The sequence below is a fragment of the Typopeltis vanoorti genome, chromosome 2, assembly GCF_054136105.1.
Source record: "Typopeltis vanoorti isolate ZY-2024b chromosome 2, IOZ_Tvanoo_1.0, whole genome shotgun sequence".
Taxonomy (NCBI): domain Eukaryota; kingdom Metazoa; phylum Arthropoda; class Arachnida; order Uropygi; family Thelyphonidae; genus Typopeltis; species Typopeltis vanoorti.
In genome coordinates, this window is record NC_143550.1 from 69,082,872 (window position 1) to 69,107,043 (window position 24,172).

The 24,172-nt window shown below is 36.7% G+C and overlaps 1 protein-coding gene across 1 annotated transcript in view; it reads left to right on the forward strand.

The window, feature by feature from the left end:
* The window catches only part of LOC150109143 (toll-interacting protein A-like), a 128,611-nt gene that overhangs the window by 101,306 nt on the left and 3,133 nt on the right, over nucleotides 1-24,172 (forward strand). Inside the window, exons 7-8 of the mRNA XM_090401657.1 lie at nucleotides 21,675-21,772; nucleotides 21,868-21,974. Of these exons, the coding sequence (XP_090257783.1) occupies nucleotides 21,675-21,772; nucleotides 21,868-21,974 (205 nt within the window). The remainder of the gene's footprint in view (nucleotides 1-21,674; nucleotides 21,773-21,867; nucleotides 21,975-24,172) is intronic.

Consider the following 24,172-nt stretch of genomic DNA (forward strand, 5'->3'; position numbering starts at 1 on the left):
GATTGTTTGGTATTTTTTCTCTATCTAAAAAATCTGAATCATTGAATCAGATAGCTGTGTCTAGTTTTTAAATATTTAAAATATATAATTTCCAATGTGGTGTTGATTGGAGAGGATGTATTTCAACATCAAAACTACTCTGATATTTCTGTTTTGTCCATCAAAGCTGTTGATTCACATAAGAGTTTTAGTATAGGAGCTGATGTGATTTTCAACAATTTTTTTTTTTTAGTATTGAGCCTACTTCTTATTTGCCACACAAAACGGTACCTCTTGCATATGAAGTTGTCTCTTATAAAATACCAAATTAATTGGAATGTTGGGTAGTTAAGATTTCTCTTTGGCTGCATCAAAATCTTTCATGATCTCTTTTCTGGCTAACTTGGTTTCCTGAAGATGTGGTGGTGGTGGGCAAATTTTATCTCTTCTCTTTGATTCTCAGATCTAGCACTTTCAAGTTTAGTTTTGTATGCATCAGTTTTATGATGATTAAATTTCTTGTAAAATATACCTTGAACCACATTGATGTCGATATGGATAAAATACACCACTCCCCATACATTGTATCCATCATGTATTTCAATATAATATCAATGGTATTGCAATTTTAATATTCACTTCGCATCCATGGTAACTTTGATGTGTATACACGTCATGGCTGGGTGAATGATTAAACGTAGTAAAAGATGAAATATGAAGACTAGATTTTCTTCTATAAACATACTTTTTTTTTCTTCATAATATCCTAATTTAAATACAAACTATCCATTTGATTTCTACAATAATGTAATTGTAGGTTGGAAACTTCTGTGTTTTGTAATCCTACCAATAATTTCTTCTGACAACTTATTTCTCCCATCTTGTTTTTCACTACATTTATCTTTAATATTTCCATCTCTAAATTTTGTATAAGTGGTATTGATCTGCTTAGGATAAATTCTTTGTTGTTTGAAAAAATCTTTACAAACTGTATGGATCTTCATTTTGTAAGTACTCATAACCTTTTTTTCCTGAGTCTACTTCTGTTACCTGGGATCTCAGAAACTTTTGACAGCAATATAAGCAGTTTGTGTGTCATAGTTTCCTATTTTGTAGAATTATTTTAAGAAAAGTTTTCTTATATCCCTTTCTGACATGGTCCAGTTGTACAAGTTTTCAAAACAACTAACAGTTTCTTCCTATGAACTCCAGTAGTATAATCCTGTCAATTCAGCTGCTATAGACACACAAGCTAGTAAGTTTTTGCTGCATGACTCATTCTTATGATTCAAGTTCTCAATATAAGTTTAACATTCCTGCTTACAAGGACACTATTCTAGAAAACTCTTTGATCTTTAAATTTCCTCTTTCTTCCTTTCTTTGGTCTACTGATTTTATTTATTTATTTTTATTTCTGTCAATATTTCCATTTCTACTGCTGATTTCCTCTTCTTGCTTAGTACTGGATATAGAAGTGCATCGACTGTTTTCTGATTAACATGAATTTGTCTCATATGTTACATTGAACTGATTGTTATTATTCCCAGAAGAATGACTCTTGTTTTGCAAATTCTATGAAGAAAGTTACATTGCAGATTCAGGAATATCCAAATTGGTTTCTGCACTTCAATTAATGTTCTTATTATCATCTGGTAAACAGTACGTGTTTGTGACATATATTATATTTCCATGTTTTCTATATAAAAAAAAGATCAGCATTTGCATTTCCAAATTGCTGATTTGTCACGTTGAATTCTTCAGGAAAGTAATCGATGATAATAGCTATCGGGGTGTCATCCATGGAATTTTATTCTAAAATTACATCGAGTTGTTCTTTATCATTTACAGTTATCGATAATAAAAAAAGGGGTGCTTAAGGGTCAAAGCTGTATAACTGAGAGGAGACCTCCAACATAGCCTTTAAAGGAATGTGGAGAACCCACCAGGGCTTCTGACCTAATGTCCAATCCTCACCTCCTCATTGTGCAACCTGTTGGGTATCTACCTGGATACTGAACGAACGAGGATGGGCTGGCAATTTGGGATTTAGCTGAAATCAGAATACAATTTTCGAAATTGTATTCTTATTGGCTTAAACCAATATACAAAATGATGGTACAACACGATAAAATTTCATGCCGCACGGTTAAACAAGGCTCCGTTGTTTTCCCCAGGGAACCAGGGTGAACAGCGAAAAGTCAGCTACTGGAATAAATCTGAAAACACACCCCAACTTATTGGCTTAAACCAATATACAAAATGATGGTACAACACGACAAAATTTCATGCCGCACGGTTAAACAAGGCTCCATTGTTTTCCCCAGGGAACCAGGGCGAACAGCAAAAAGTCAGCTACTGGAAGAAATCTGAAAACACACCCCAACTCAATATCACCAGAGTTGAAGATTGGTGCTGTCAACATAAGAAGCCTGAATGGCAAAGAAATGGAGCTAGCTGAGGAATTAGATAAGTACCAGATCGACATAATAGGAGACTGAAACAAAAAAGACAAAAACTGGTGTGATGTTTCTGAGCAATAAATACAAAATGTTATATTCAGGCAATGAAAAATCAAGGCAAAGAAGGAGTAGCCATAGTATTCAACACAAAATACGAGGCTAATCTTCTTGAATGGCAGGAAGTCTCAGTAGAGTGATGTGGGCAAATATCAGAATGGGGAATTCGACAATGAGACTTATTTGTGCCTATGGTCCTACAGAAGGTTCTACTAAGGTAGAAGTGGAGGAATTTTTTGATGCTTTAGAGAAAGCAACTGGCACAATGAAAAAGGAAAATTTGGTCCTTGTTGGGGATCTAAATAACAGAGTAGGAAATGATAGTCAGACATACAAAAATATTTTGGGAAAATTTGGAGAAAAAGAGCAAAGCTAATAATAATGGCAAATACCTGTTGGATTTCTGCTCAGGACATGGACTGGTTATTACTAACACCATGTTCCAACATAAAAGTGTGCACAAATTCACATGGAGAGAAGAAGCAAGGAATAAGAAAATTCTCATTGACTATGTTATTGTTGATAGGGATGTTTTCTCCCTGGTGCAGGACACCAGAGTGTACAGAGGATTTGAAATTGGAAGTGATCACTATTTAGTCTTCAGCAAGATAAAATTGAATTTCATATTAAAAAGAATAACATGTAATCCATTTGATAAAGTTTTAAAGTGAATAAAAGTTGAGCAGCTCTCGGATGTGAACTGTAGACTAAAATACACAAAGATTATTGAAGAAAAAAATGAAAGAGTTTGAGAACAGGAACCAAACCCTGGAGATTCAGTGACATGCCTTGAAGAAAATGCTGATTGGTTCAGCCAGGGAGGCATGTGGTGAGGTTGTCTGTAAGAATGGAAAAATCAGAACTCCATGGTGGATACAGGAAGTTAAAGTGGCAATGAAGGAAAAGAAGAAAGCATATCAAAAGTTCCTGGCAAATAAGTCAGCTTGTGATCTTAGAGAATACAGAGACAAATGTAAGAAAGCTAAACACTGTAAAACTAGCTAAAGAAAAGTCATGGGAGGACTTTGGCAAGAACATAGAAAATAAATATCAAGAAGGTGGTAAGATATTCTGGAGGTTGTTGGAACCTTAGAAATGGAGGAAAGAGTGCTGTAAAAGGAGTTAGAGATAATAAAGTTGACATGAAAACAGGAGAAAAAGATATCCTTGAAATATGGAGTAATTACTTCGAAAAATTGCTAAATAAAACAAGCAGTGATAGCACAGTGGTAAAAAAACACTCAAACACTCAACAGGCATACAGTCAGGAATACATATCCATACTTGAAGTAGAAAAAGCCATCAAAGGCTTGAAATGTTGAAAGGCAGCAGGAGTAGATGATATTCAGCCAGAAATGCTGACGTATGGTGGTATAAAAGTCTTACAGTGGCTGCACTGCATAGTTCAGAAAGCCTGGACAGAGGGACGAATTCCTGATGATTGGAGTAGAGCTCTAATAGTACCCATATACAAAAAGGGAAATGAAACTGAATGTGAGAATTACAGAGGTATTTCCCTACTGAGTATTCCTGGCAAGAATTATGCAAGTGTATTTGAGAAACGGTTGAGAAGAATTGTGGAAAAAAAGCTTGGTGAAGAACAAGCTGGATTCAGGTCAAATAGAGGCTGTCAGGATCAGATCTTCACTTTACAACAAATAGTTGAGAAAGCATGGGAATATAACAAAGATCTGTATTTAAGTTTTTGTCGATGTGGAAAATGGATATGACAAGGTACCAAGAGAGAGAGAGAAGCTATTCAATACCTACAGTTATATGGATCACATTATGAAGGAAAGTGGTATTAAACATGATATAGAATTGGAGATGTTAATGTCAGCTCTTTGCTTTATGCAGATGATGTTATACTTCTAAATAAATCCGCTACAAGTTTGCAAGATTCCCTCACTAAATTGAATAGCTGTTGTAACAGATATGGTATGAAGGTCAGCAATAAAAAGACAAAGACAATGAAAATAGGTAGAATCGTTGAAAATATCAACTGTGTTGTGAACAGAGAACCTGTGGAACAAGTAAAACATTTCAGCTACTTAGGCATGATTTTTAATGAAGATTGTAAATAAATAATGTAAATTGACAACAGAATCAACAAAGCTGGTATGGTAGGAAGTCAATTGAATAAATTCATATGGAATAAGAGAGAAATTAGTCGTAACACTAAATTAGCTGTATACAAGACAGTGTTCAAACCAGTTTTAACTTATGGATCTGAGAGTTGGGTCAGAAGTAAAACACTTGACCAAAGGCTAGAGACCACAGATATGAGAGTCCTGAGAAAGATTAGAGCCATAAACAGATGGCATCAATGGCAATATCATATTAAAAATGAGGATATTAGGAAAGAACTTGACATTGTCAGCATCCAGGAATGCATTAGCAGAGCTAATTTCAAGTGGTATGGTCACTTAAACAGAATGGGCGAGGAAAGATTAGCAAAGCAAGTGTTCTCTGCCAGGTTGGCAGGAAAACGACCCATAGGAAGACAAAGATATAGGTGGATTGATACGGTACAAAGTGCCTAACAAAGTATCCATGTTACTTTGGATGGAATGTCATCATTTTGCATTGATTAGTTAGTTCTACATGAAAAAGCTACACCATTACTATCATAATATCCTGTACCCCTTCCTCCTGCCCCCTCAAAGGGAATTGATAAACCTTTGATTGCAACCCCCCCCCCAATACAAAAAAAAAAAAATCGAAGTGAGTTAAATCTGGGCAATGCAATGCCTAAGGTATAGTTCCACATTGTCAATCTGATTCTGTAAATGTCTGTTGAGATATTCCTATACAGAGTGTAATGGCATTGTGCCCCATCCTGTTGAAACACCACACTTTCAAGAAAATACCATCAAGAAATAGATGTTCAAGAAACTGTTGAAGCATATCAAGGTACACAGTTCCTGTGATTGTGCAAAAAAAAAAAAAAAAAAAAAAAAAAAAAATTGATTTTGTCATCATTGCTTTTCAGTGAACTGACTCAATGCTTTCAGCTGTCCACTTCTCTCTTTACCCCCCCCCCCCCTTGCCTCTTATCACACACAGACCCGGATCTTTTAAACTCATTCACTAATGCTATAATTGCATTGTCTGTGGGACTGAGACTCTGGAAACCCTTTGAAAAAGTTTTTTTTTTTAATTTCACAACACTATCCTTTTGATGTGACATGCTATATTTAATTTCATATTTTATTTTTTAATTTCACAACACTATCCTTTTGATGTAACATTCATGAAATATTGGTCTGTAAAGAAAATATTAAAAAATTAATGAAAATTATACAAAATTGAAATACAAATGCTGGAAGTGTAAGAAACAAGGCAGATGAAATGGTTGCACAAATTGAGTCTGTTCACTCAAAAATTGTTGGAATAAGTGAGACATGGTTAGACGAGAACGACATCCTGACAAGAATAGAGATGGAAGGGTTGATGTGCTTCGTGAGGGTAAGTGCTATTGATGATAGAGAAAGAGTTATGTCCATACAAAGTAGAGATGCAAGAGGGAAATCGTGCCACTGGTTTTGAGGCAGTATGGTGTGAGATAGAGGTGAATGGAATGAAATACTTGAATGTTGTTATAACCAGGAAATATGGATGGAAATATAACCAAGCAAATAAGAAAAGAGTGATCATTATCATGGTCACACCCACCAATTGGTGAGAGTGACCACGAGGTAATTACCTGGGTGGTTGCCAGCAGTGTGAGGACCTCTGTAAGAAAAGGGTATATGTTAAACTACAAGGGGGGGGTGATTATGTAAAGCTCAGGAGACAACTTGCAGTTGTAACATGGAATGAGGAGTTAGCTGGAAAAGAGATCAATACAGCTTAAGGGATTTTCAAAAACTATCTAGTAGATGCAATGTATTCCAAGGGTGAGAAGGTTAAATAAGGTAGGTGTGAAATGGAAAAGAGAAGTGAAAATAACCAATTCCATGAGGACTGCAAAGACCAGGCAAAGCAGGTGACTTGGTGAGGGTAGCTAAAGAGAAGTATGAATAGCAGTTAGCTAATGAACCCAAAAAGAATCCTAAGGAGTTCTTTCGATATGTAGCCAACAAAATGAAGAATGATTATGGAAGGATGACATTGATTGGAGAAAATAGTATAAAGACAGCTGTTGCAGAAGGTGTGGTCGAGATACTTGATGAGCAGTTCATAAAGGTTTTTCAATCTTGTGAATGCAACTTCATGAAGAGATTGAGAGCAGTTGATATGGGGAAAAGAGAGAGACAGACTGAAAGTGAGCAAGAGGTGTACGGGGAGTTGATCAAACTATATGTAAATAAGGTTGTGGGACTTGATAATATATCACCACGTATTCTGAAGGAATGTGCCAGGGAGTTGATGCTGGCCTTGACATATTTTTTTAATGAGTCTTGCACTGGGTCAAGTTTTCCTAAGGAGTGGAAGGAGGGCAAGATTGTGCCACTTCATGAAGGAGGTGATAGAACTCAAGCATCAAACTATAGGCCTATCTGTGTGTGTCAGGTGTTGTAGTTAAGTTGTTGGAGAAGCTTGTGAGAACTAGGGTTCAGAATTGGGTTGACAACAATGGTATTATCTTTCATGAACAGCATGGATTTACTAAAGGGAGGTCATGTTTTAGTAATCTACTTATTACAATAAGGTGACTGCTTCCATGGACAGAGGAGAAGGATTCACAGTAATATACTTGATTTTGCAAAGGCTTTTGATAGATTATCGCATGATAAGTTGATAGTCAAACTAGAGTGGATGGGGTTGGATATTAGATTAGTGCATTGGATTGGAGACTGGCTATCTGATAGTTATCAAGTTATGTATGTGGGAGCGATATCCAGGAAAAAGAAAGTTACTAGTGGTGTTTCTCAGGGGTCTGTTTTAGGGCCATTGCTGTTTAACTTGTATATTAATGATATTGGTGAAGATTTGGATGGAGATATTCAGTTGTCTGCAGATGATGCAAAGTTGGGACGAACCATGAAGAGTAGAGAAGATGTTGTGGCTTTACAAGAAGACGTGAATAAATTGAGTGATTGGGCATAGGAATGGGGATATGAGTTCAATTTTGCAAAATGTAAGGTTTTAAAATTTGGAAAACAAAAATGGGTTGCAGAATTTATGCTTGATGAGGATATATTGTCGGAGGTGAAGGAAATAAGAGATCTGGGGATGATCGTGGATAAGGATCTAAAATTTAGGGGACACTTAGCCAAAATTGTGAAGACAACACCAAGGCTTCTGGGAATGCAGAGGACACTGACTTGTAGAAGTAGAGAGATTCTTGTTCCATTGTTTAGATTAGGCCACACATGAACTATTGTGCCCAGATTTGGTCACCTGGATTTTAGAAGGATGAAGAGATGTTGGAAAGGGTCCAGAGGCAATTGACTAAGGTAGTTTCTTCTAATATCTGGAATGTTGAGTATGAGGAAAGATTGAGAAGATGCAACTTGCAGAGTCTGGGGAACAGGAGGAAGAGGGGAGATATGATAGAGACCTACAAGTTATTAAGGGGTTGTTATTGGATCAATGCTGGAGAGGTTCTACAGAGAGTAGTGGGAGATCAGGGGAGAACCAGAGGTCATCCCTGGAAACTATATAGAGAGGGTGTGAGTAGAGGAGTGAGAAGCCGGTTTTTTTTCATACAGAGTTGTGAATGATTGGAATGCCTTGCCTGGAAGTGTGGTGTCTGCAGAGAATTTGAGTGTGTTTAAAGCATGGTATGATGAGCTGTGTGTATGATAAAAGGACACTCCTAGATGAGTGTTTGACTCCATGGGGTCTTGGGTAATAATAATAATCTCTAACATAAATGGAGATGTTAAAAAGAATAAATATACTTTTCGTAATGAAACTTATTTGAAAATCATATTTCACCAAAACATGCAGTGACCTGTAGGACATCTTGTATATCAGACAAGTCTGTGAATGACATTTCTGTGGATGTGTTCTTAGGCTTTGCCCTTTTGTTTAAACACTTTTGGCAGAAAATTGTTTCCATCATCTATGGCTACTGCCTTAGCCTAGCTGGGATGGGGTGGGGAACCGTCATATGAAGTTCACGGAAATATTAGCCACCAGTGTTTAGAAATTATATGAAAACTGACAGTAATAATGATAAGTGGGTTATTTGATTATTTTTATTGTATAATAGTAGTTTCCATTACTACACAGTAAACTTAGGAATCAAGTTTATATAGTGGTAATACTGAGATTTGTATTAATCACAGGAGGTTTTAAATAGACTGGTTGTGTTTTTCTTGGATATATGTCCTACAAATTTTATGCTGTCCTGGGTGTTTGATTCCCATATCTGATATATAAGGATCTGAAAATCTTTAGATAATTATTGGAAAAAGTAGCTTTGATTATACTTTTATTTGATTACTTAGCAGAATGCAAAATGAATGTTGGAAATCCTTGCCATCGCATAGGAAGTCCAGAAAATGTATCAATAGACGAATTGGAATAACTTTTATATCATTCTTGAATCATTCCAACTTGTTTACCATATTTTTTCGTGTATAAGACGAACCCTACTTTTTTGAACCCAAAATTAAGAAATCAATATTTTAAACATCTCCACTGTCTAATCATACACTCAGTGGGTGGAGGTCCAAAACTGTCTCTCTGAAGCTTTATTTCCATGTTCTTTTGCATAATTATGACTTTTAACTTGAATTAACCTGTATTTAAGTTTTGTCGATATGGAAAAGGCATATGACAAGGTGCCAAGAGAGAAGCTATTCAATACGCTGCAGTTATATGGTGTCAATGGGGCATTATATCAAGCAATACTTAGTCTTTATTTGAGTTGTGAGTCAGCAGTTAGAATTGAAGGAAGTACAGGAAGATGGTTTAATGTTAAATCTGGTGTGAGACAAGGATGTACATTATCCCCTTTGTTATTCATTATCTATATGGATCACATTATGAAGGAATGTGGTATTAAACCTGATATCAAAATTGGAGATGTTAATGTCAGCTCTTTGCTTTATGCAGATGATGTTATACTTCTAAATAAATCCGCTACAAGTCTGCAAGATTCTCTGACTAAATTGAATAGCTGTTGTAATAGATATGGTATGAAGGTCAGCAATAAAAAGACAAAGACAATGAAAATAGGAAGAATCATTGAAAATGTCAGCTGTGTTGTGAATGGAGAACCTGTGGAACAAGTAAAACATTTCAGCTACTTAGGCACAATTTTTACTGAAGATGGTCAACTAAATATAGAAATAGACAACAGAATCAGCAAAGCTGGTATGGCGGGAAGTCAATTGAATAAATTCATATGGAATAAGAAAGAAATTAGTCGGAACACTAAATTAGCTATATACAAGACAGTGTTCAAACCAATTTTAACTTATGGATCTGAGAGCTGGGTCAGAAGTAAAACACTTGACCAAAGACTAGAGACCGCAGATATGAGAGTCCTCAGAAAGATTAGAGGCGTGAACAGATGGCATCAATGGCAATATCATATTAAAAATGAGGATATTAGGAAAGAACTTGACATTGTCAGCATCCAGGAATGCGTTAGCAGAGCTAATCTCAGATGGTATGGTCACTTAAATAGAATGGGAGAGGAAAGATTAGCAAAACAAGTGTTCTCTGCCAGGTTGGCAGGAAAACGACCCAGAGGAAGACCATGATATAGGTGGATTGATACGGTACAAAGTGCCTTAGACGATAGAAATATAAGATCTGATAATGTTGGAGTTTTGACAAGTAACAGACTGATTTGGAGGAAAATTGTAGATAGGAAGTTAGTAATGATGTAATTTTTCATGTAGTACCCTCAAGGGGTGTACAGGATACTGTCATATCCTGTACACCCCTTGAGGGTACATGGCAGGAATTTGATGATGATGATGAACTTGAATTTTGAAGAATATGACAATCGTTTTTTATTTTTGGACATTTTTATGAGTTAGTACTAAAAATATTGTTAATGCATTAACTTTCTCTGCCAATGAGTTGCAGACATTAATGCTTCCAGAGTTCTGATTGGTTTATTCATAATCAGCCATTAATGGCATCAGTCGACAGAGTTAACAAAGGCTAGTGATTGCAGAAGCCTGTTTGTGGAGACAAGCTACTGGCACTTTCACCATGGCAACATGGGGGATAACTGGTTGAGTCTCTCAACCAGTTATCCCCCATGTATAAGATGCCCCCCCCCCCCCACCCCCCCCCCCCCCCACCCCCCCCCCCCCCCACCCCCCCCCCCCCCCACCCCCCCCCCCCCCCACCCCCCCCCCCCCCCACCCCCCCCCCCCCCCACCCCCCCCCCCCCCCACCCCCCCCCCCCCCCACCCCCCCCCCCCCCCACCCCCCCCCCCCCCCACCCCCCCCCCCCCCCACCCCCCCCCCCCCCCACCCCCCCCCCCCCCCACCCCCCCCCCCCCCCACCCCCCCCCCCCCCCACCCCCCCCCCCCCCCACCCCCCCCCCCCCCCACCCCCCCCCCCCCCCACCCCCCCCCCCCCCCACCCCCCCCCCCCCCCACCCCCCCCCCCCCCCACCCCCCCCCCCCCCCACCCCCCCCCCCCCCCACCCCCCCCCCCCCCCACCCCCCCCCCCCCCCACCCCCCCCCCCCCCCACCCCCCCCCCCCCCCACCCCCCCCCCCCCCCACCCCCCCCCCCCCCCACCCCCCCCCCCCCCCACCCCCCACATTCTTCTCTTCTAACTCAAGAGTGAACTGGATGCAATGGTGAAAAGTGTTGATCTTATTGATGAACTCTTGTCGATCTGTATGTGACCCATACCAAACTGTGAAAAAGCCATCAACATTGTGTACCATAAGGACATCTTAGGAATTGTATGTCAACACGATATTTGATAGTTTCCTTGTCATATGTCTCATGTGACAAGGAAATTTTGGTGGAGACTGAGCCTGCATAAGGTATGATGATGGACGATGTGTATTGTGTCACTTGAGGTTGTCACTGTGGGTTGTTTCTATGGAGAATCTTTTGAACGATTGATCATAATACAATCGTAATATAGAGGTGGTCCATCGTGTCACCATTCCCCATGTTAAAGGTGTTCCCGAAGGTATATCTGTTGGCCTACAAGTGTCTGTCCATGCTATCAACAAGATATCTACTTTTCTACAATCACTTGAAGATAAACTTCTTCCTTTAGCTCACCATAGATTGTATTGAATTTCATGCCATTCTGGTGTATCGTGATTTGGCCAAACAGTCAGATCTACAGCCATGTGTCATGATGAACATTTAGATTAATTGTTAAGTTCCACAAGACAGAGAATTCGGGACTTGCATAGCACATATCCAAGACACTGAGACACAAGATAAGACCTTTGGAAGAAAATTAAGCTTCTACATAAATGATAATCTTTTGGAACATTTATACAAAGAGTTTGAGACCTTGCTAAATTGATTGAATCTAAATAGAAATGAACTTAAATTATCCCTCATATGGGAAATAGGTCTTCACAAATTCCAGATTTATATTATTATTATTTTTTTTAATTTCGTTAGTTATTTTTACTGGAACCTGAATATAATTAGACCATCACACTCTACATCATGTGCATTCAGTTCATGCATTTCATTGTTGAATATAATATACTAGTTTCTGTTCTTGTTGTTTAATTTGAAAGTCATGTTGAAGATGCCCTTGATACTGGAACAAAAATTGTATACTAATAAAAAATATATGCACTTTGATTGTTAATATTTGTTCCTTTTTTTATACTAAATATGAGACATTTTCTTTGGATAGAGTTTTTGATATTTGGGCCATGATTGGATTTTATTGGGCCATGATTCTTTATAAATATATGTATACAGTCGTCAACCAGTTTTGCCAGCTTGCGTCTGTCTATCTGGCTTCTTCAGGATGAGAATGGTTACACTAACATTAAATGCTACAACAGAAGAATGCAGTAACGACCTTAAAATCAGTTAAAAAAATTGAAAAGGACGTGCGATGTTAAGAGTATAAAGCGTGGAGAATTAATCATTGTTAGCAGATCACGTTTTATAGTTTTTCACATAATTCATCTCTGCTAAACATAGTGAATTTATTAAGCTTTTCACGAAAAATGCCTTACATGAGTTCCTTCAAAAAATAAATTCTTTCCACCAAAAAATTAAGTTCACATTAGAGTTGGAAAACAACCATCAATTACCTTTTTTGGACGTATTAGTAAAAAAACTGGATGATGAACAAATCAAGCTCATAATCTACCGCAAACCTACAGACAGTGGATGTTATCTTCATTTTAAATCTATTCATTATTATGCACAAAAACTTAACATCATACATATGCTCAAAAACAGAGCAATAAATATCATTACAGAAGAAAAAGATCTACTCGATGAGCTCTCACTCATATCAAAAACTCTATCCAAAAATGGTTATCCACAAAATATAATTCAAAAGATTCTCTATAGAAACAATGCACAGCTACAACCTCAAGTAACACAGTACACCTCGTCCATTGTCATACCTTATGCAGGCTCAGTCTGCATAAGGTATGACTTAGTCTACATGGCAGATCTCCTAAGGACAGCATTGCTTTCTACAAATACGCAGGCGTATACAACATCCCATGTTCCTGTGGGCTGAATTATGTTGGCCGAACATCACGAAGCCTAGAAATCTGAAAAAAAGAACACATTGGAGATGTCAACAACAACAGAACAGACATTTCAGGATTAGCCCATCATTTCTCAATTTCAAACCATTCCATTGATTGGGACAGCAGCTCCATGCCGTACATTGAAGATGATTTCAAATGTAGAAACTTTAAAGAAGCTGCAGTACAGGAGACAATCTCAATAGAAATCATAGAAATCTCAATAATAGGCGTGATATTAAAAGACAGTTGGAAAAGCTTAATAAATTCACTATGTTTAGTAGAACTGAATTACGCCAAAAACTATAAAACGTGATCTACTAACAATGATTAATTCTCCATGCTTTATGCTCTTAATGTCGCGCGTCCTTTTCAATTTTTTTAAACTGATTTTAAGGTCGTTACTGCATTCTTCTGTTGTAGCATTTAATGTTAGTGTAACCTGAAGAAGCCTGACAGACCCAAGCTGGTGAAACTGGTTGACGATTGTATACATATATTTATAAAGAATCATGGTCCAAAGAAAAATGTCTCGTATTTAGTAAAAAATTATTATTATTATTATTATTATTACGGGCAACTCCAGGGAGTCATTAGACTCATCGAGGGAGGCCCCAAATCATTTTCATCACAACTATTCGACATTCATACAGTATCTATCATACCTCGCCTTAAACTCATTCACTGTCACAGCATCCACCACAGACTCAGGGAGCGCATTCCACTCATTCACTACTCTAAAAGTAAAGAACCCAGCTCTAACACTTTTACTAACCACACTTTTGCCCAGTTTCCATGGATGTCCCCTAGTCCTCCCACAACCAGCCCTGTTCTCAAAAATATCTTCTGAATTAATTTTATAGAAACCCTTCAGTAATTTGAATGTCTCAATCATATCTCCCCTCCTCCGCCTATCAACCAATTTTTGCAACCCACAAATCCTCAACCTGTTTTCATACGGTTCATTCCACAGACCTGCTATCATCTTGGTCACTCGCCTCTGGATCCTCTCCACCTCCTCCCCATCAAGAAGAAACCTAGGTGACCAAATCTGAGCACAGTAGTCGAGATGAGGTCTTATCAAGGCTCGATACAGAGGAACAATAACCTGCTTGTCTCTGCTTGTCAACGTATTCTTCAGCAACCAAGTGATTTGATGAGCTGATTTGGCCACTTTTGCAATGTGTCCCCTAAATTTCAATTCCTTATCCACCAACACTCCTAAATCTCGTGCCTCATCAATTTCCTGGAGCACGGTTCCACCAATGCAGTAAACTGCCTCCCATCTTTTCACCCCAAAATGCGTAACCTTACATTTTGCCACATTAAATTGACATCCATTCTCCCTAGCCCAGACCTCCAATCTATCCAAATCATCCTGCAAAATTTTGACGTCATCTGTATTCACTATTGCCCTACCCAACTTCGCATCATCCGCAAACAAATGAACTGTTCCTCTCAGATCCTTTCCTATATCATTTATGAACAAATTAAACAGCAGTGGTCCAAGAACAGATCCTTGTGGTAAACCACTAGTCACAGGCCGTCTTGTGGACTCTACTCCTGAGTAAACCACTCTCTGATATCTCTCCGTCAACCACCCTCCTATCCATCTCACCAACCCTATGTCCATTCCCATATGCTGCAATTTACTGATTAGAATTCCATGTGGTATCCTGTCAAAGGCCTTAGCAAGGTCCAGCAGAATCACTGTAAACCCATTACCCTTATCCAGTTCAGCCGTCACTGTGTTATAATACGTGAGCAAGTTACTGAGGCATGACCTACCCTTCACAAAACCATGCTGTCCCCGATACAGTATCCCATTTTCTTCTATCCAATCTTGTATTTTCCTCTTGACTATTTTCTCTAAGACCTTGATAATGATTCCTGTTATGCTGATTGGCCGGTAATTTTCAACAGCAGCCTTGGAACCACCTTTGTGCAGTGGAACTATTTTCCCCTCTTTCCACCCCCTTGGGACTGACCCAGTCCTGAGGCTCAAATTAAACATAATGGTCAAGGGCTCTGACAATTCTTTGGCCACTTCACGTACGACACGAGCTGGTATTGACATTGAGGTTCTGTAATAGACTAGTTACCTCTACCTCATTCATCACAATTCCAGTATAAGCTGTTGGTTCCTCCATTTCCGCAATGCCACCACCTGGATGATATACTCTTGCAAAGTGCTCGCTCAGTAATTCCACAACATCGACTGATTCAGTTACCTCCCTACCCTCAGCATTTTTTAAGATCATTCTACCATGAGCATTTTTCCTTTTACTTGCAACATATTGAAAAAACTGTTTGGGATTCTCTTTAGCCTGCATGGCCAATTTCCTTTCGTAATCTGCTTTTGCTTTTCTTACCACCCTTGTTACCATCCTGGCCTGAGCTTTATACTGTTCATGCACCTGATGGTCACCCTTCTCCTTAAATTCCCTCCACAATTGTTTCTTTTTTTGCAGCTCAAGCTTAATAGTGTTATTCATCCATTTAACCCCTACCTGATTTATTATTCGGACTCTTGGTATACAGTCAACCATTGCCTCCTGCAAGCAGTTCTTAACCACCTCCCATGCACCATCAACATCCAGCCCTTGCAGTTTTACATGCCATGGCATTGAGCCAAGCACACACCTAAGCTTGTCATACTTACCAGCCCGGTAATTCCACATATACCCTGTCTTAATTGTAAATTCGACTCCTTTAGTCGAATTTACAATTTACAAAAAATATATGCATTAGTTAAATACGTTTTATATTAATTATTTATTAATTATGTCTTATGTTCCTATACATCAAAGACTTGATGTATAGGAACATAAGACATAATCTGGATTTGTATGAAGCGTTTTATTGAAGGTTTTGGTGTGTCATACGAAAGTGGTATTTAGACATTAGACAGATTTGGAACTTACAATAAATTCTTTGGACTTCTGCAGATGAGAAGTAGCTGTTTGGAACAGAAAAAGGACAGCAAATTTTACGGAGACTGAGGAAGCTATGGATGCAATCCATTTATAGCAGGAAAGGCATTGGAAGTGAAGTCAAGAAGAGAGATTTGATCTTGCCTAGTAATATAGGTATTATGCAAAATTCATCTCTCATCTCATCCACTTGATAACGGGTTGAGTCCACTAAGACGAAAGGTTCTCCACTTATTGCGATCTTTAGCCATCTCAATCATGACTCTATACCTGGGTAGATGGGAATGTTCTTTCAGAAACTTTATCCAAGTACTTCTTAGTCTGCCTCTAGGTCTTTTTCTTCCTATATATCCATTCAGAGCTAAATATGCGAGTCTATGAGAGGCCATTTTCTGAATATGACCAAACCATCTCAGTTGATGCTTAATGATTGTGTCTATTATATTATCTGGGAAGTTTAAATCTATTTTGACTTGATCATTAGTCTTGTGTTGGATCCAGTGGGTGTTATTAATTTTTTTAAGGCATTTCAAATGCTTGAAGTTTCTTGATTGGTTGTTGAGTTAATCTCCAAGCTTCTGAAGCATAAGTAGCCATTGGGATAATAATTGTTTTATATAATTTTAGACTCGTTGGGATTTTTTATTTTTCCATATTTGGTGTAGTTTTATTCATGTTGGTCCAACCTAGGTTTAGCCTGTGTTTTACTGTTTCCATATTGTTGAGGTTACTAGAAATAAGACTGCCAAGATAAACATATTTATTAACTTGTTCTAGCAGGTGATTTTCGAGATTTATAGAAATATTTTCTTTTTCTCTTGCCTATCTTTATTATTTTTGTTTTATGATGATTTATTTTCATACCATAAGTTTTACAGGAGTCATTTAAAATATTAATAGTTTTTTCTAGCTGTGGTTTAGAATCTGCTAAAATAATATCATCTGTGTATTTTATGTGATTAATGTTGGTACCATTGATTTTTACACCTGGTTCATCAGCTATGGTTTTACAGACTTCTTCTAGGAAGATGATAAAGAGTTGAGGTGAGAGAGGGCATCTCCGCATTACACCTGTCTCGACTCTGAAATCCTCAGTTTTAATGTTGTTCTTTTTAACAAAAGCTTTGGCATCTCCATAATAATTTGTAATGAATGTTAAAATATCAGAATCCATTTTTACGTTTTTTAGGATAGTGATCAATTTGTTTCTATTAACTGAATCAAAGACTTCCTTAAAATCTATAAAACAACAGTATATGGGCAGGTTGTATTCCCAATATTTTTCTGCTATATTATTAATGGTGAAGATAGGTCTATAGTGGATCTATGTGGCCTGAATCCTGCTTGGTTTTCCTCTATGATTTTTTCTGTAAGCACCTGTGTTCTCTTTTGTATAATTCGAATGAATAGTTTATAACTATGACTTAAGAGTGTTATGGGTCTATAATTTTCACATTCTTTTGTCTCCTTTTTTGTGAATTGGTATAATTCCTGTTTTCCAGTCAGTTGGAATTACTCCAGTATAAAGAATTTGATTAAATAAATTTATTAAGAAATTAATAGATTTCTTGCCACCATATTTCCATAGTTCTATAGATATTTCATCTTTACCCGTAGCTTTTGAAAGTTTCATTTTTGGTTTATTGCATTTATAATTTCTGCTGGAGTTATGGTTGGTGCCTTTTCATATATCATCTTTTCTGTTATACTTTCCTCCTCCTGTTCTTTTTGAAATAATGTTTGATAGTAGTCCTTCCAAATTATTTTAATATTTTGTATTGACCCAGTTTCTAGATTGTTTTTATCTTTCATTGTTAATGGTTTATCTTTATAGATCTTAGTTAATTCTTTGATAATTTTGTATACCGTTTTATTATCATTTCTTTTATTAGCTTCTTTGCACAGTTTTGCTTTTTCCTCCAACTAGTTATTTTTGGTAGATATGCACATTTTATCACTTTTGTTTTTAAAATTCTTATAATGTTGTTTATTTTCTTCTGTTTTTTTTTATATTTAATATATACTTTGCTGCTCTTTCTTCTTCTAAAGTATTTAGAATTCAGGGGTTATCCATTCATGATTTGGTCTTGATGTTGTACCAAGTATGTTTCTTGCAGTACTTGTAAAATTTTTTTACCTTGATTCCATGTATTTTCTATATTGTCATAGGACAATCTTCTAAACTCATTTCCTATTAGTGCCTGATAGTTATCTTGCATAGATTTCTCTTAGTTTTGACAGGTCCACTTTGTTGATAGGAACTCGTGATTTACGATACTTGAATGTTAGTTTAATTTTTGCTGCAAGCAGTTCATGGTCAGTGTTGAAGTCTGGAGTTTTTAAAGTTCTAACATTTTGCACTGATGATTTCCAATTACATTTGATTAGAATGCAATCAATACAGTTCTTTATTGTACCATCTGGTGAGGTCCATGTGTATTTGTGGGAAGGTCTATGGAAAAAAGGGTATTACAGATAAATAGATTATTTGCTTTACAAAATTCTAATATTCTTTCTCCTCATTCATTTCTGTTATCAACTCCGAACCTGCCCATCACATCCTCCATGCCTGGGGTGAACTTCCCAATTTTGGCATTAAAATCTCCCATCACTATTAATATATCTTTCTTATTGGTCTTGTCTATTAGATCTTGCAACTTATCATAAAAGGTATAGATTTCTTCATCTTCATGTGACTGGTTGGGAGTGTAGATTTGAATTATTGTAAAGTGAACATTTTTTTCTTTACCTTTTAATCTGATAGTGATCATTCTTGGGCCATTACCCTCATATGAAAAATTATGGGAACTAAATTGAGACTGTTTTTGTGAGAAATAAGACACAACTGTTTTGGTAACATAAGTTCACAGGTTGTCCTTTTAGTTATACATTTAGCTGAATTAAACTGATACCTCTATTCATTTGCCTATCTGTACAGTTTATTCAAATCCTCTTGAAGGGCTAACACATCTGCACTCTTACTAATAACTCTTCCCAGCTTCACATCATCTGCAAACAGCTGAATATCCTCTCGCAATCCATTGACAATGTCATTGATATAAAGAATTAACAATACTGAGCCCTGTACGGACTCCACTTGTAATCCTCTGCTTTCCTTGATACTCCTCCCTCAGATAGCCAGTCCCATGTGTTGCAGGTTAAATATCAGCTTATGTGGCATCCTATGAAATGCCTTTGTAAAAAAAAAAAACAATAATAATAAAATAAAAATGGCAGAATATGCCTTACTTTCATCAACTGTTCTTGTCACTTTATTATAAAAGGCAATCAGATTACTAAAACAAAAGAGCCCCTTAAATCCATGCTAACTTTCATCTTAACTACTGATGAAATACAAATTGGTCGCTAGTTTTGATATTTACATTTTACTACCATCCTCCTCCTTGTGCAGTGGCACTATCTTACCCTCCTTCCACTCCATGGTCACATTTCTCATGGCCAGAATCTCATTGAAAAGCCAGAGCTATAGTTCTTTAGCACAGCACTTCCCAAACTGTGCCCCCCCCCCTTGGGGGCCATTAGTTTTGCTAAGGGGGTCATGAAATAATGAAAACAAATTTTAAATGATTTAAGACTAAGGGTATCATGTCAAATGTGTATGCAAGATGATAAAAATGTAATATTTCATTTGATTTTTGCAATATTCACTGTGTATGTTTTTTATTGAATATAAATACAATAAATATTATAATATGTCTGTATTACGAATTTTTTTTTTCAATGGGGGCCATGAAATATTTTACTTTTTCCAAGGGGGCCTTTACATCCATAAGTTTGGGCAGCACTGCATTAGCACATTCTCTCAAAACTTGTGGCATAATCCCATCCAATCTAAGTTTCAAATACTGAGTACCAAAGTCAGTATTTGAAATTCTCTCTCTCTTCTTGCACTTCTTAATTTTAGACCTTCCCCATCCCTCTAGTATTAAAACCTAGTTTTCCAGAATGAAATACCTCAAAGTGTTTTGAACAACTCCACTATTTCCTCTACATCAATCACTCTACTCTCATTTTTATCCAGTAATATCATTCTTCCACAATCATTCCTTCTCCTACTGGCTATATTACAAAAGAATTCCTTAGGATTTTCTTGGGATCTTAGGGCCAATCTCTTCTCATATTCCAGGTTTGTTTTTCTTACCATACTAGTTGCTCTCCTTGCCTGAGTCTTATATTCTTCATGCATCTTCCCTCCACCCCACTCTTATATCTCTTGCATAACTTTTTTATCTGCAGTTCCCATTTGATATTGTTTGTCATTCACTTCATACCAAATAGTCTTCTCTTTTTCACTTGTGGTATGAAATGCCATTGCTGCTAATAAATATTCCTTCACTAGTATCCAGGCACTGATATTTCATCCTGCCAATTCTTCCATCCATGAACTGCCCAAGCTGATTTATAAGATTATTATAATCACCTGCTTTATAATTCCACATACATTCCTTTCTCTTTGATACTCCTGCATGTCTGTTCATCTTCCAAGTCAAAATCACATGATCACTCTCTCCAAACCAGGGACCGAGGTGCCATCTGTTATTACAATCAGATCTTCTGATTCTATGACCAAATCCCGAACCTTGTGTTCCTTCTGCTACATGTTACCTAAGACATTTGTCCCTCAAGAATTCTAGAAATTCCATTCTCTTACTACTACATGCAGTTTCCTCTTCCCAATTTATACTGCTTTAAAATATCCCATGACAGTTATTCTTTTTGCACTCACCATGCTCAACTGCCTAAAAATCTTCTGCTATTCACTCTCTCTCTCTCTCTCTGGTACCTGGCTTATAACAACACACCACTAAATATCCTGTTCTGCCAACCTCCACCTCACACCATATGCTCTCAAAACCATTAGTGCCATTGCCCTCCAAATCCTCCACTCTAAGAGGCCACAACTTCTCACTTATAATAGCAGTACTCCACCACTGCATTTGCCCTTCATATCCTGCTGAAAAATGCTATACCATCCTATTTCTATTCCTGTTGGTATATCATCTTCCTTCAACCATGTGATCCTTATAATCTTTGGACAGGCTGAGGCTATCAAGGCCATGAATTCATCTCCTTTGTTCCAGATACTCCTGGCATTAGTATAAAGAATCATCAATCTATTGTCACTGTTTCTATGCCTATCATTATTCCCTGCAATTTTTCTTGGTAATCTACATTCATTTAGACTCTGTAAATTCTGATTTTGCTGATATGGATAAACATTTGTGTGGTATAGTGCAAAAATTTGACACTATGTGGTCCTTGGTTAAGAGTGCTAGTGAATCTTCCTCAGGAAGTAATAGTCAAGATAAATAAATTTAAAAGCGAGTTATAAATTGGTGACCGTGTTTTACTCAAAGACAAAAACTAATTTAGGAAAAAATTGCTAGCAGGGTATAGGGACTTCAGGTACATATAGAATAGTGAAGAAAACTTCATCAGTGACATATAAAATAGATGTTAAAATACCCTAATAGATTATTATAGCATATAGTGATAGAATAAAGAAATGCTATTCTGATAATACTGTAGTAGTGACAGGAATTAAGTTGAGAAAACTTATTTTTGATGCAAATTTAAATAAAAGATCTGTTCCTTGTAAAAAGAAAGTGCAATGTCTAACTCTAATAAAGAATGTGTAGAAAATTTATCTGATTCTAAATTTGATATTACTAAAAAATCATTTGATCAGATAGCACTTCAGGTTAGAAGGTAATTTGAGTTCACACTGTTGATACCTGTGGTCAAGATTTCAAAAATGTTGAAATGTTTCAAATGTTTATGCACTCCTTACTTCAGACACATCTGTTTGACATTTGTGCAGATGAAGGCCAGTCTTTAAGTGAAGAAGAATTTAATATTGAGGATATAAATAATGATAATGTTCAACAACCATGTAAATCAGTGTAATTTGTTTGTGTAAATTAGCATAAACTTTAATATTTTGTTTCAAATTATTGGTTTCCATTGTTAATGCATTTATATTGTGTAGAAAATTTCATACAAAGGTAGCAGGGTTTTTCATCCTGCATACAGACAAATTGCCCATGAGAACACATGCAATTTACAGCAAAAATACTAGTAGTGGCAATTAGATGTCGTTCTGTGTGTTAGAGCATGATAGTAGTGGTGTTCTGTGTAGTTGGTGGATTAAGCGATAGACGGAAAATTGTAGAGTAGGGTGCCCTCCCTCGATGAGCCCTTAGACTCCTTGGCGGTGTCACGTAATAATAATAAAAAGCACAGTCAGTTGTTTGTTTATACATACAGGTATCCCTTGCTTAACGCAGATTTGATTATCATGGTGAAATTAATTGCGGCAAAGTTTTGATTAACGCGCCTTTAAATTTACCACGCAAAATCATGCTCACGCCACGAGGCTGCTAGCCTCGTGGTCACCCAAATTCTCTTAATGATCTGTGTGGGAATGTAAAAGTTTTTCCCACCAAATACAACATCACTGCTACAACCCATGATGTATTTGGTGCACCCATGTCCATGCAACCCAAGTTGTATGGACATGGGCATCATTGCAACTTTCAAAGTCTATTTTCTTAAAAAGCCATTCTCAAAGGCAGTAGAAACAACAATGGGAGAAAATGCGATTATGCTCTCCACGAATTTTGGAAAAAATTTAACATTAAACATGCAATTGAGAACATTCGTGAGTCGTGGGAGCAAGTGGCTTCTAGTTGCATGAAAGCTGTTTGGAAAAAACCTTCTGCCAGAATGCGCTAATGGCTTCGGTTGTTTTCAAAATCCAATTGGTGAAGACCTTGGTTTTGATGGTGTTGATGCAGAAGATGTTAAAGAATTATTGGATTCAAATTCAAAAGATTTCAGTGACAAAGATCTTCTTGAAATTGAACAACGAACAAATGGAATGTGAAGATGAGGTTCCAAAGGAAATAACAGTCAAAGAACTGGATGGAATATTTCGCAGTTTAGAATTGCTTAATCGAAGAATGCTTGTTTGCCGAGGTCTGGAGAGTCATTTTGCTTGTTATCGTAGAATTTATGCCGATAAGAAAAAAACTAAAACTGTTCGAACAACTCTTTATAACTTCTTTTGATTAAAAACAATTGCAATAACTAATGTAGATACAAGTATTTATTAAACATTTACTTTGCATTCATTTTTTATCTTTCCTAAAAGAATACCATATAAAATGAACTATTAGTTCATTTTATATGGTATATTATCAGGGATGAATTGTATATTATATATTATCAGGGATGAATTATATATCATATATTATCAGGGACGAATTGTACTTTTTACCATTGATTATTAGATTTGATTAACGCGATTTTGATATACGTGGTGACATCAAGGGATTAATTAACCACGTTAATCGAGGGATACCTGTATGATATAATAGTTGTGCATTGTTTGTATATTACTTGTAGTACTAATGTTTAACAAAGTGAATTTACTTGATTGTAATTTAGCCTAGCTAAAATTTATATTATAGTTTATGTTTAAAATAAGTTAAAAGACTTAGTACTACAAGTAATATACAAACAATGCACAACTATTATATTATATATATTATATATATTATATTATATATATTATATTTGTTTATATATATATATATATATATATATATATATATATAAACAAATATACTTCTGGTTCTGCTTCACTCATGAAACCATGGGACTTTACCCCTTTAAAAGGGGTAAAGTCCCACAGCAAAATGCCATGTAGATACCATGTAATGGTGGCATCTTGTCTCACTTCATGAGTGAAGCAGAACCAGAAGTATAATGTGCTAGTAAAAGAACACAGTAAATAATAAACAGCTGGATACAACTTTGTGTGAGTGAGAGGGAGAGATGGAAGAGTTTTTGGAACAATTAAAAAAAAAGTTCCATGAGTAGCAGTGATTCAGAAAGAAAGAGGTTTTAAAACTTATTTAGCTGTTATGTTACAAAAATAACTGGAATAACAATTGTGGGAGAAATTTATAGCAACTTTGGAACTTGATAAAAGAAGTTTCTCATAAAGAAAGAGAAATGTTTATCAGATTTTAAGTTCCATTAGAACAGTTAAGATTTAACAGCTGATTTGGGAGATACTTGCAGCAAGTTGATTTTT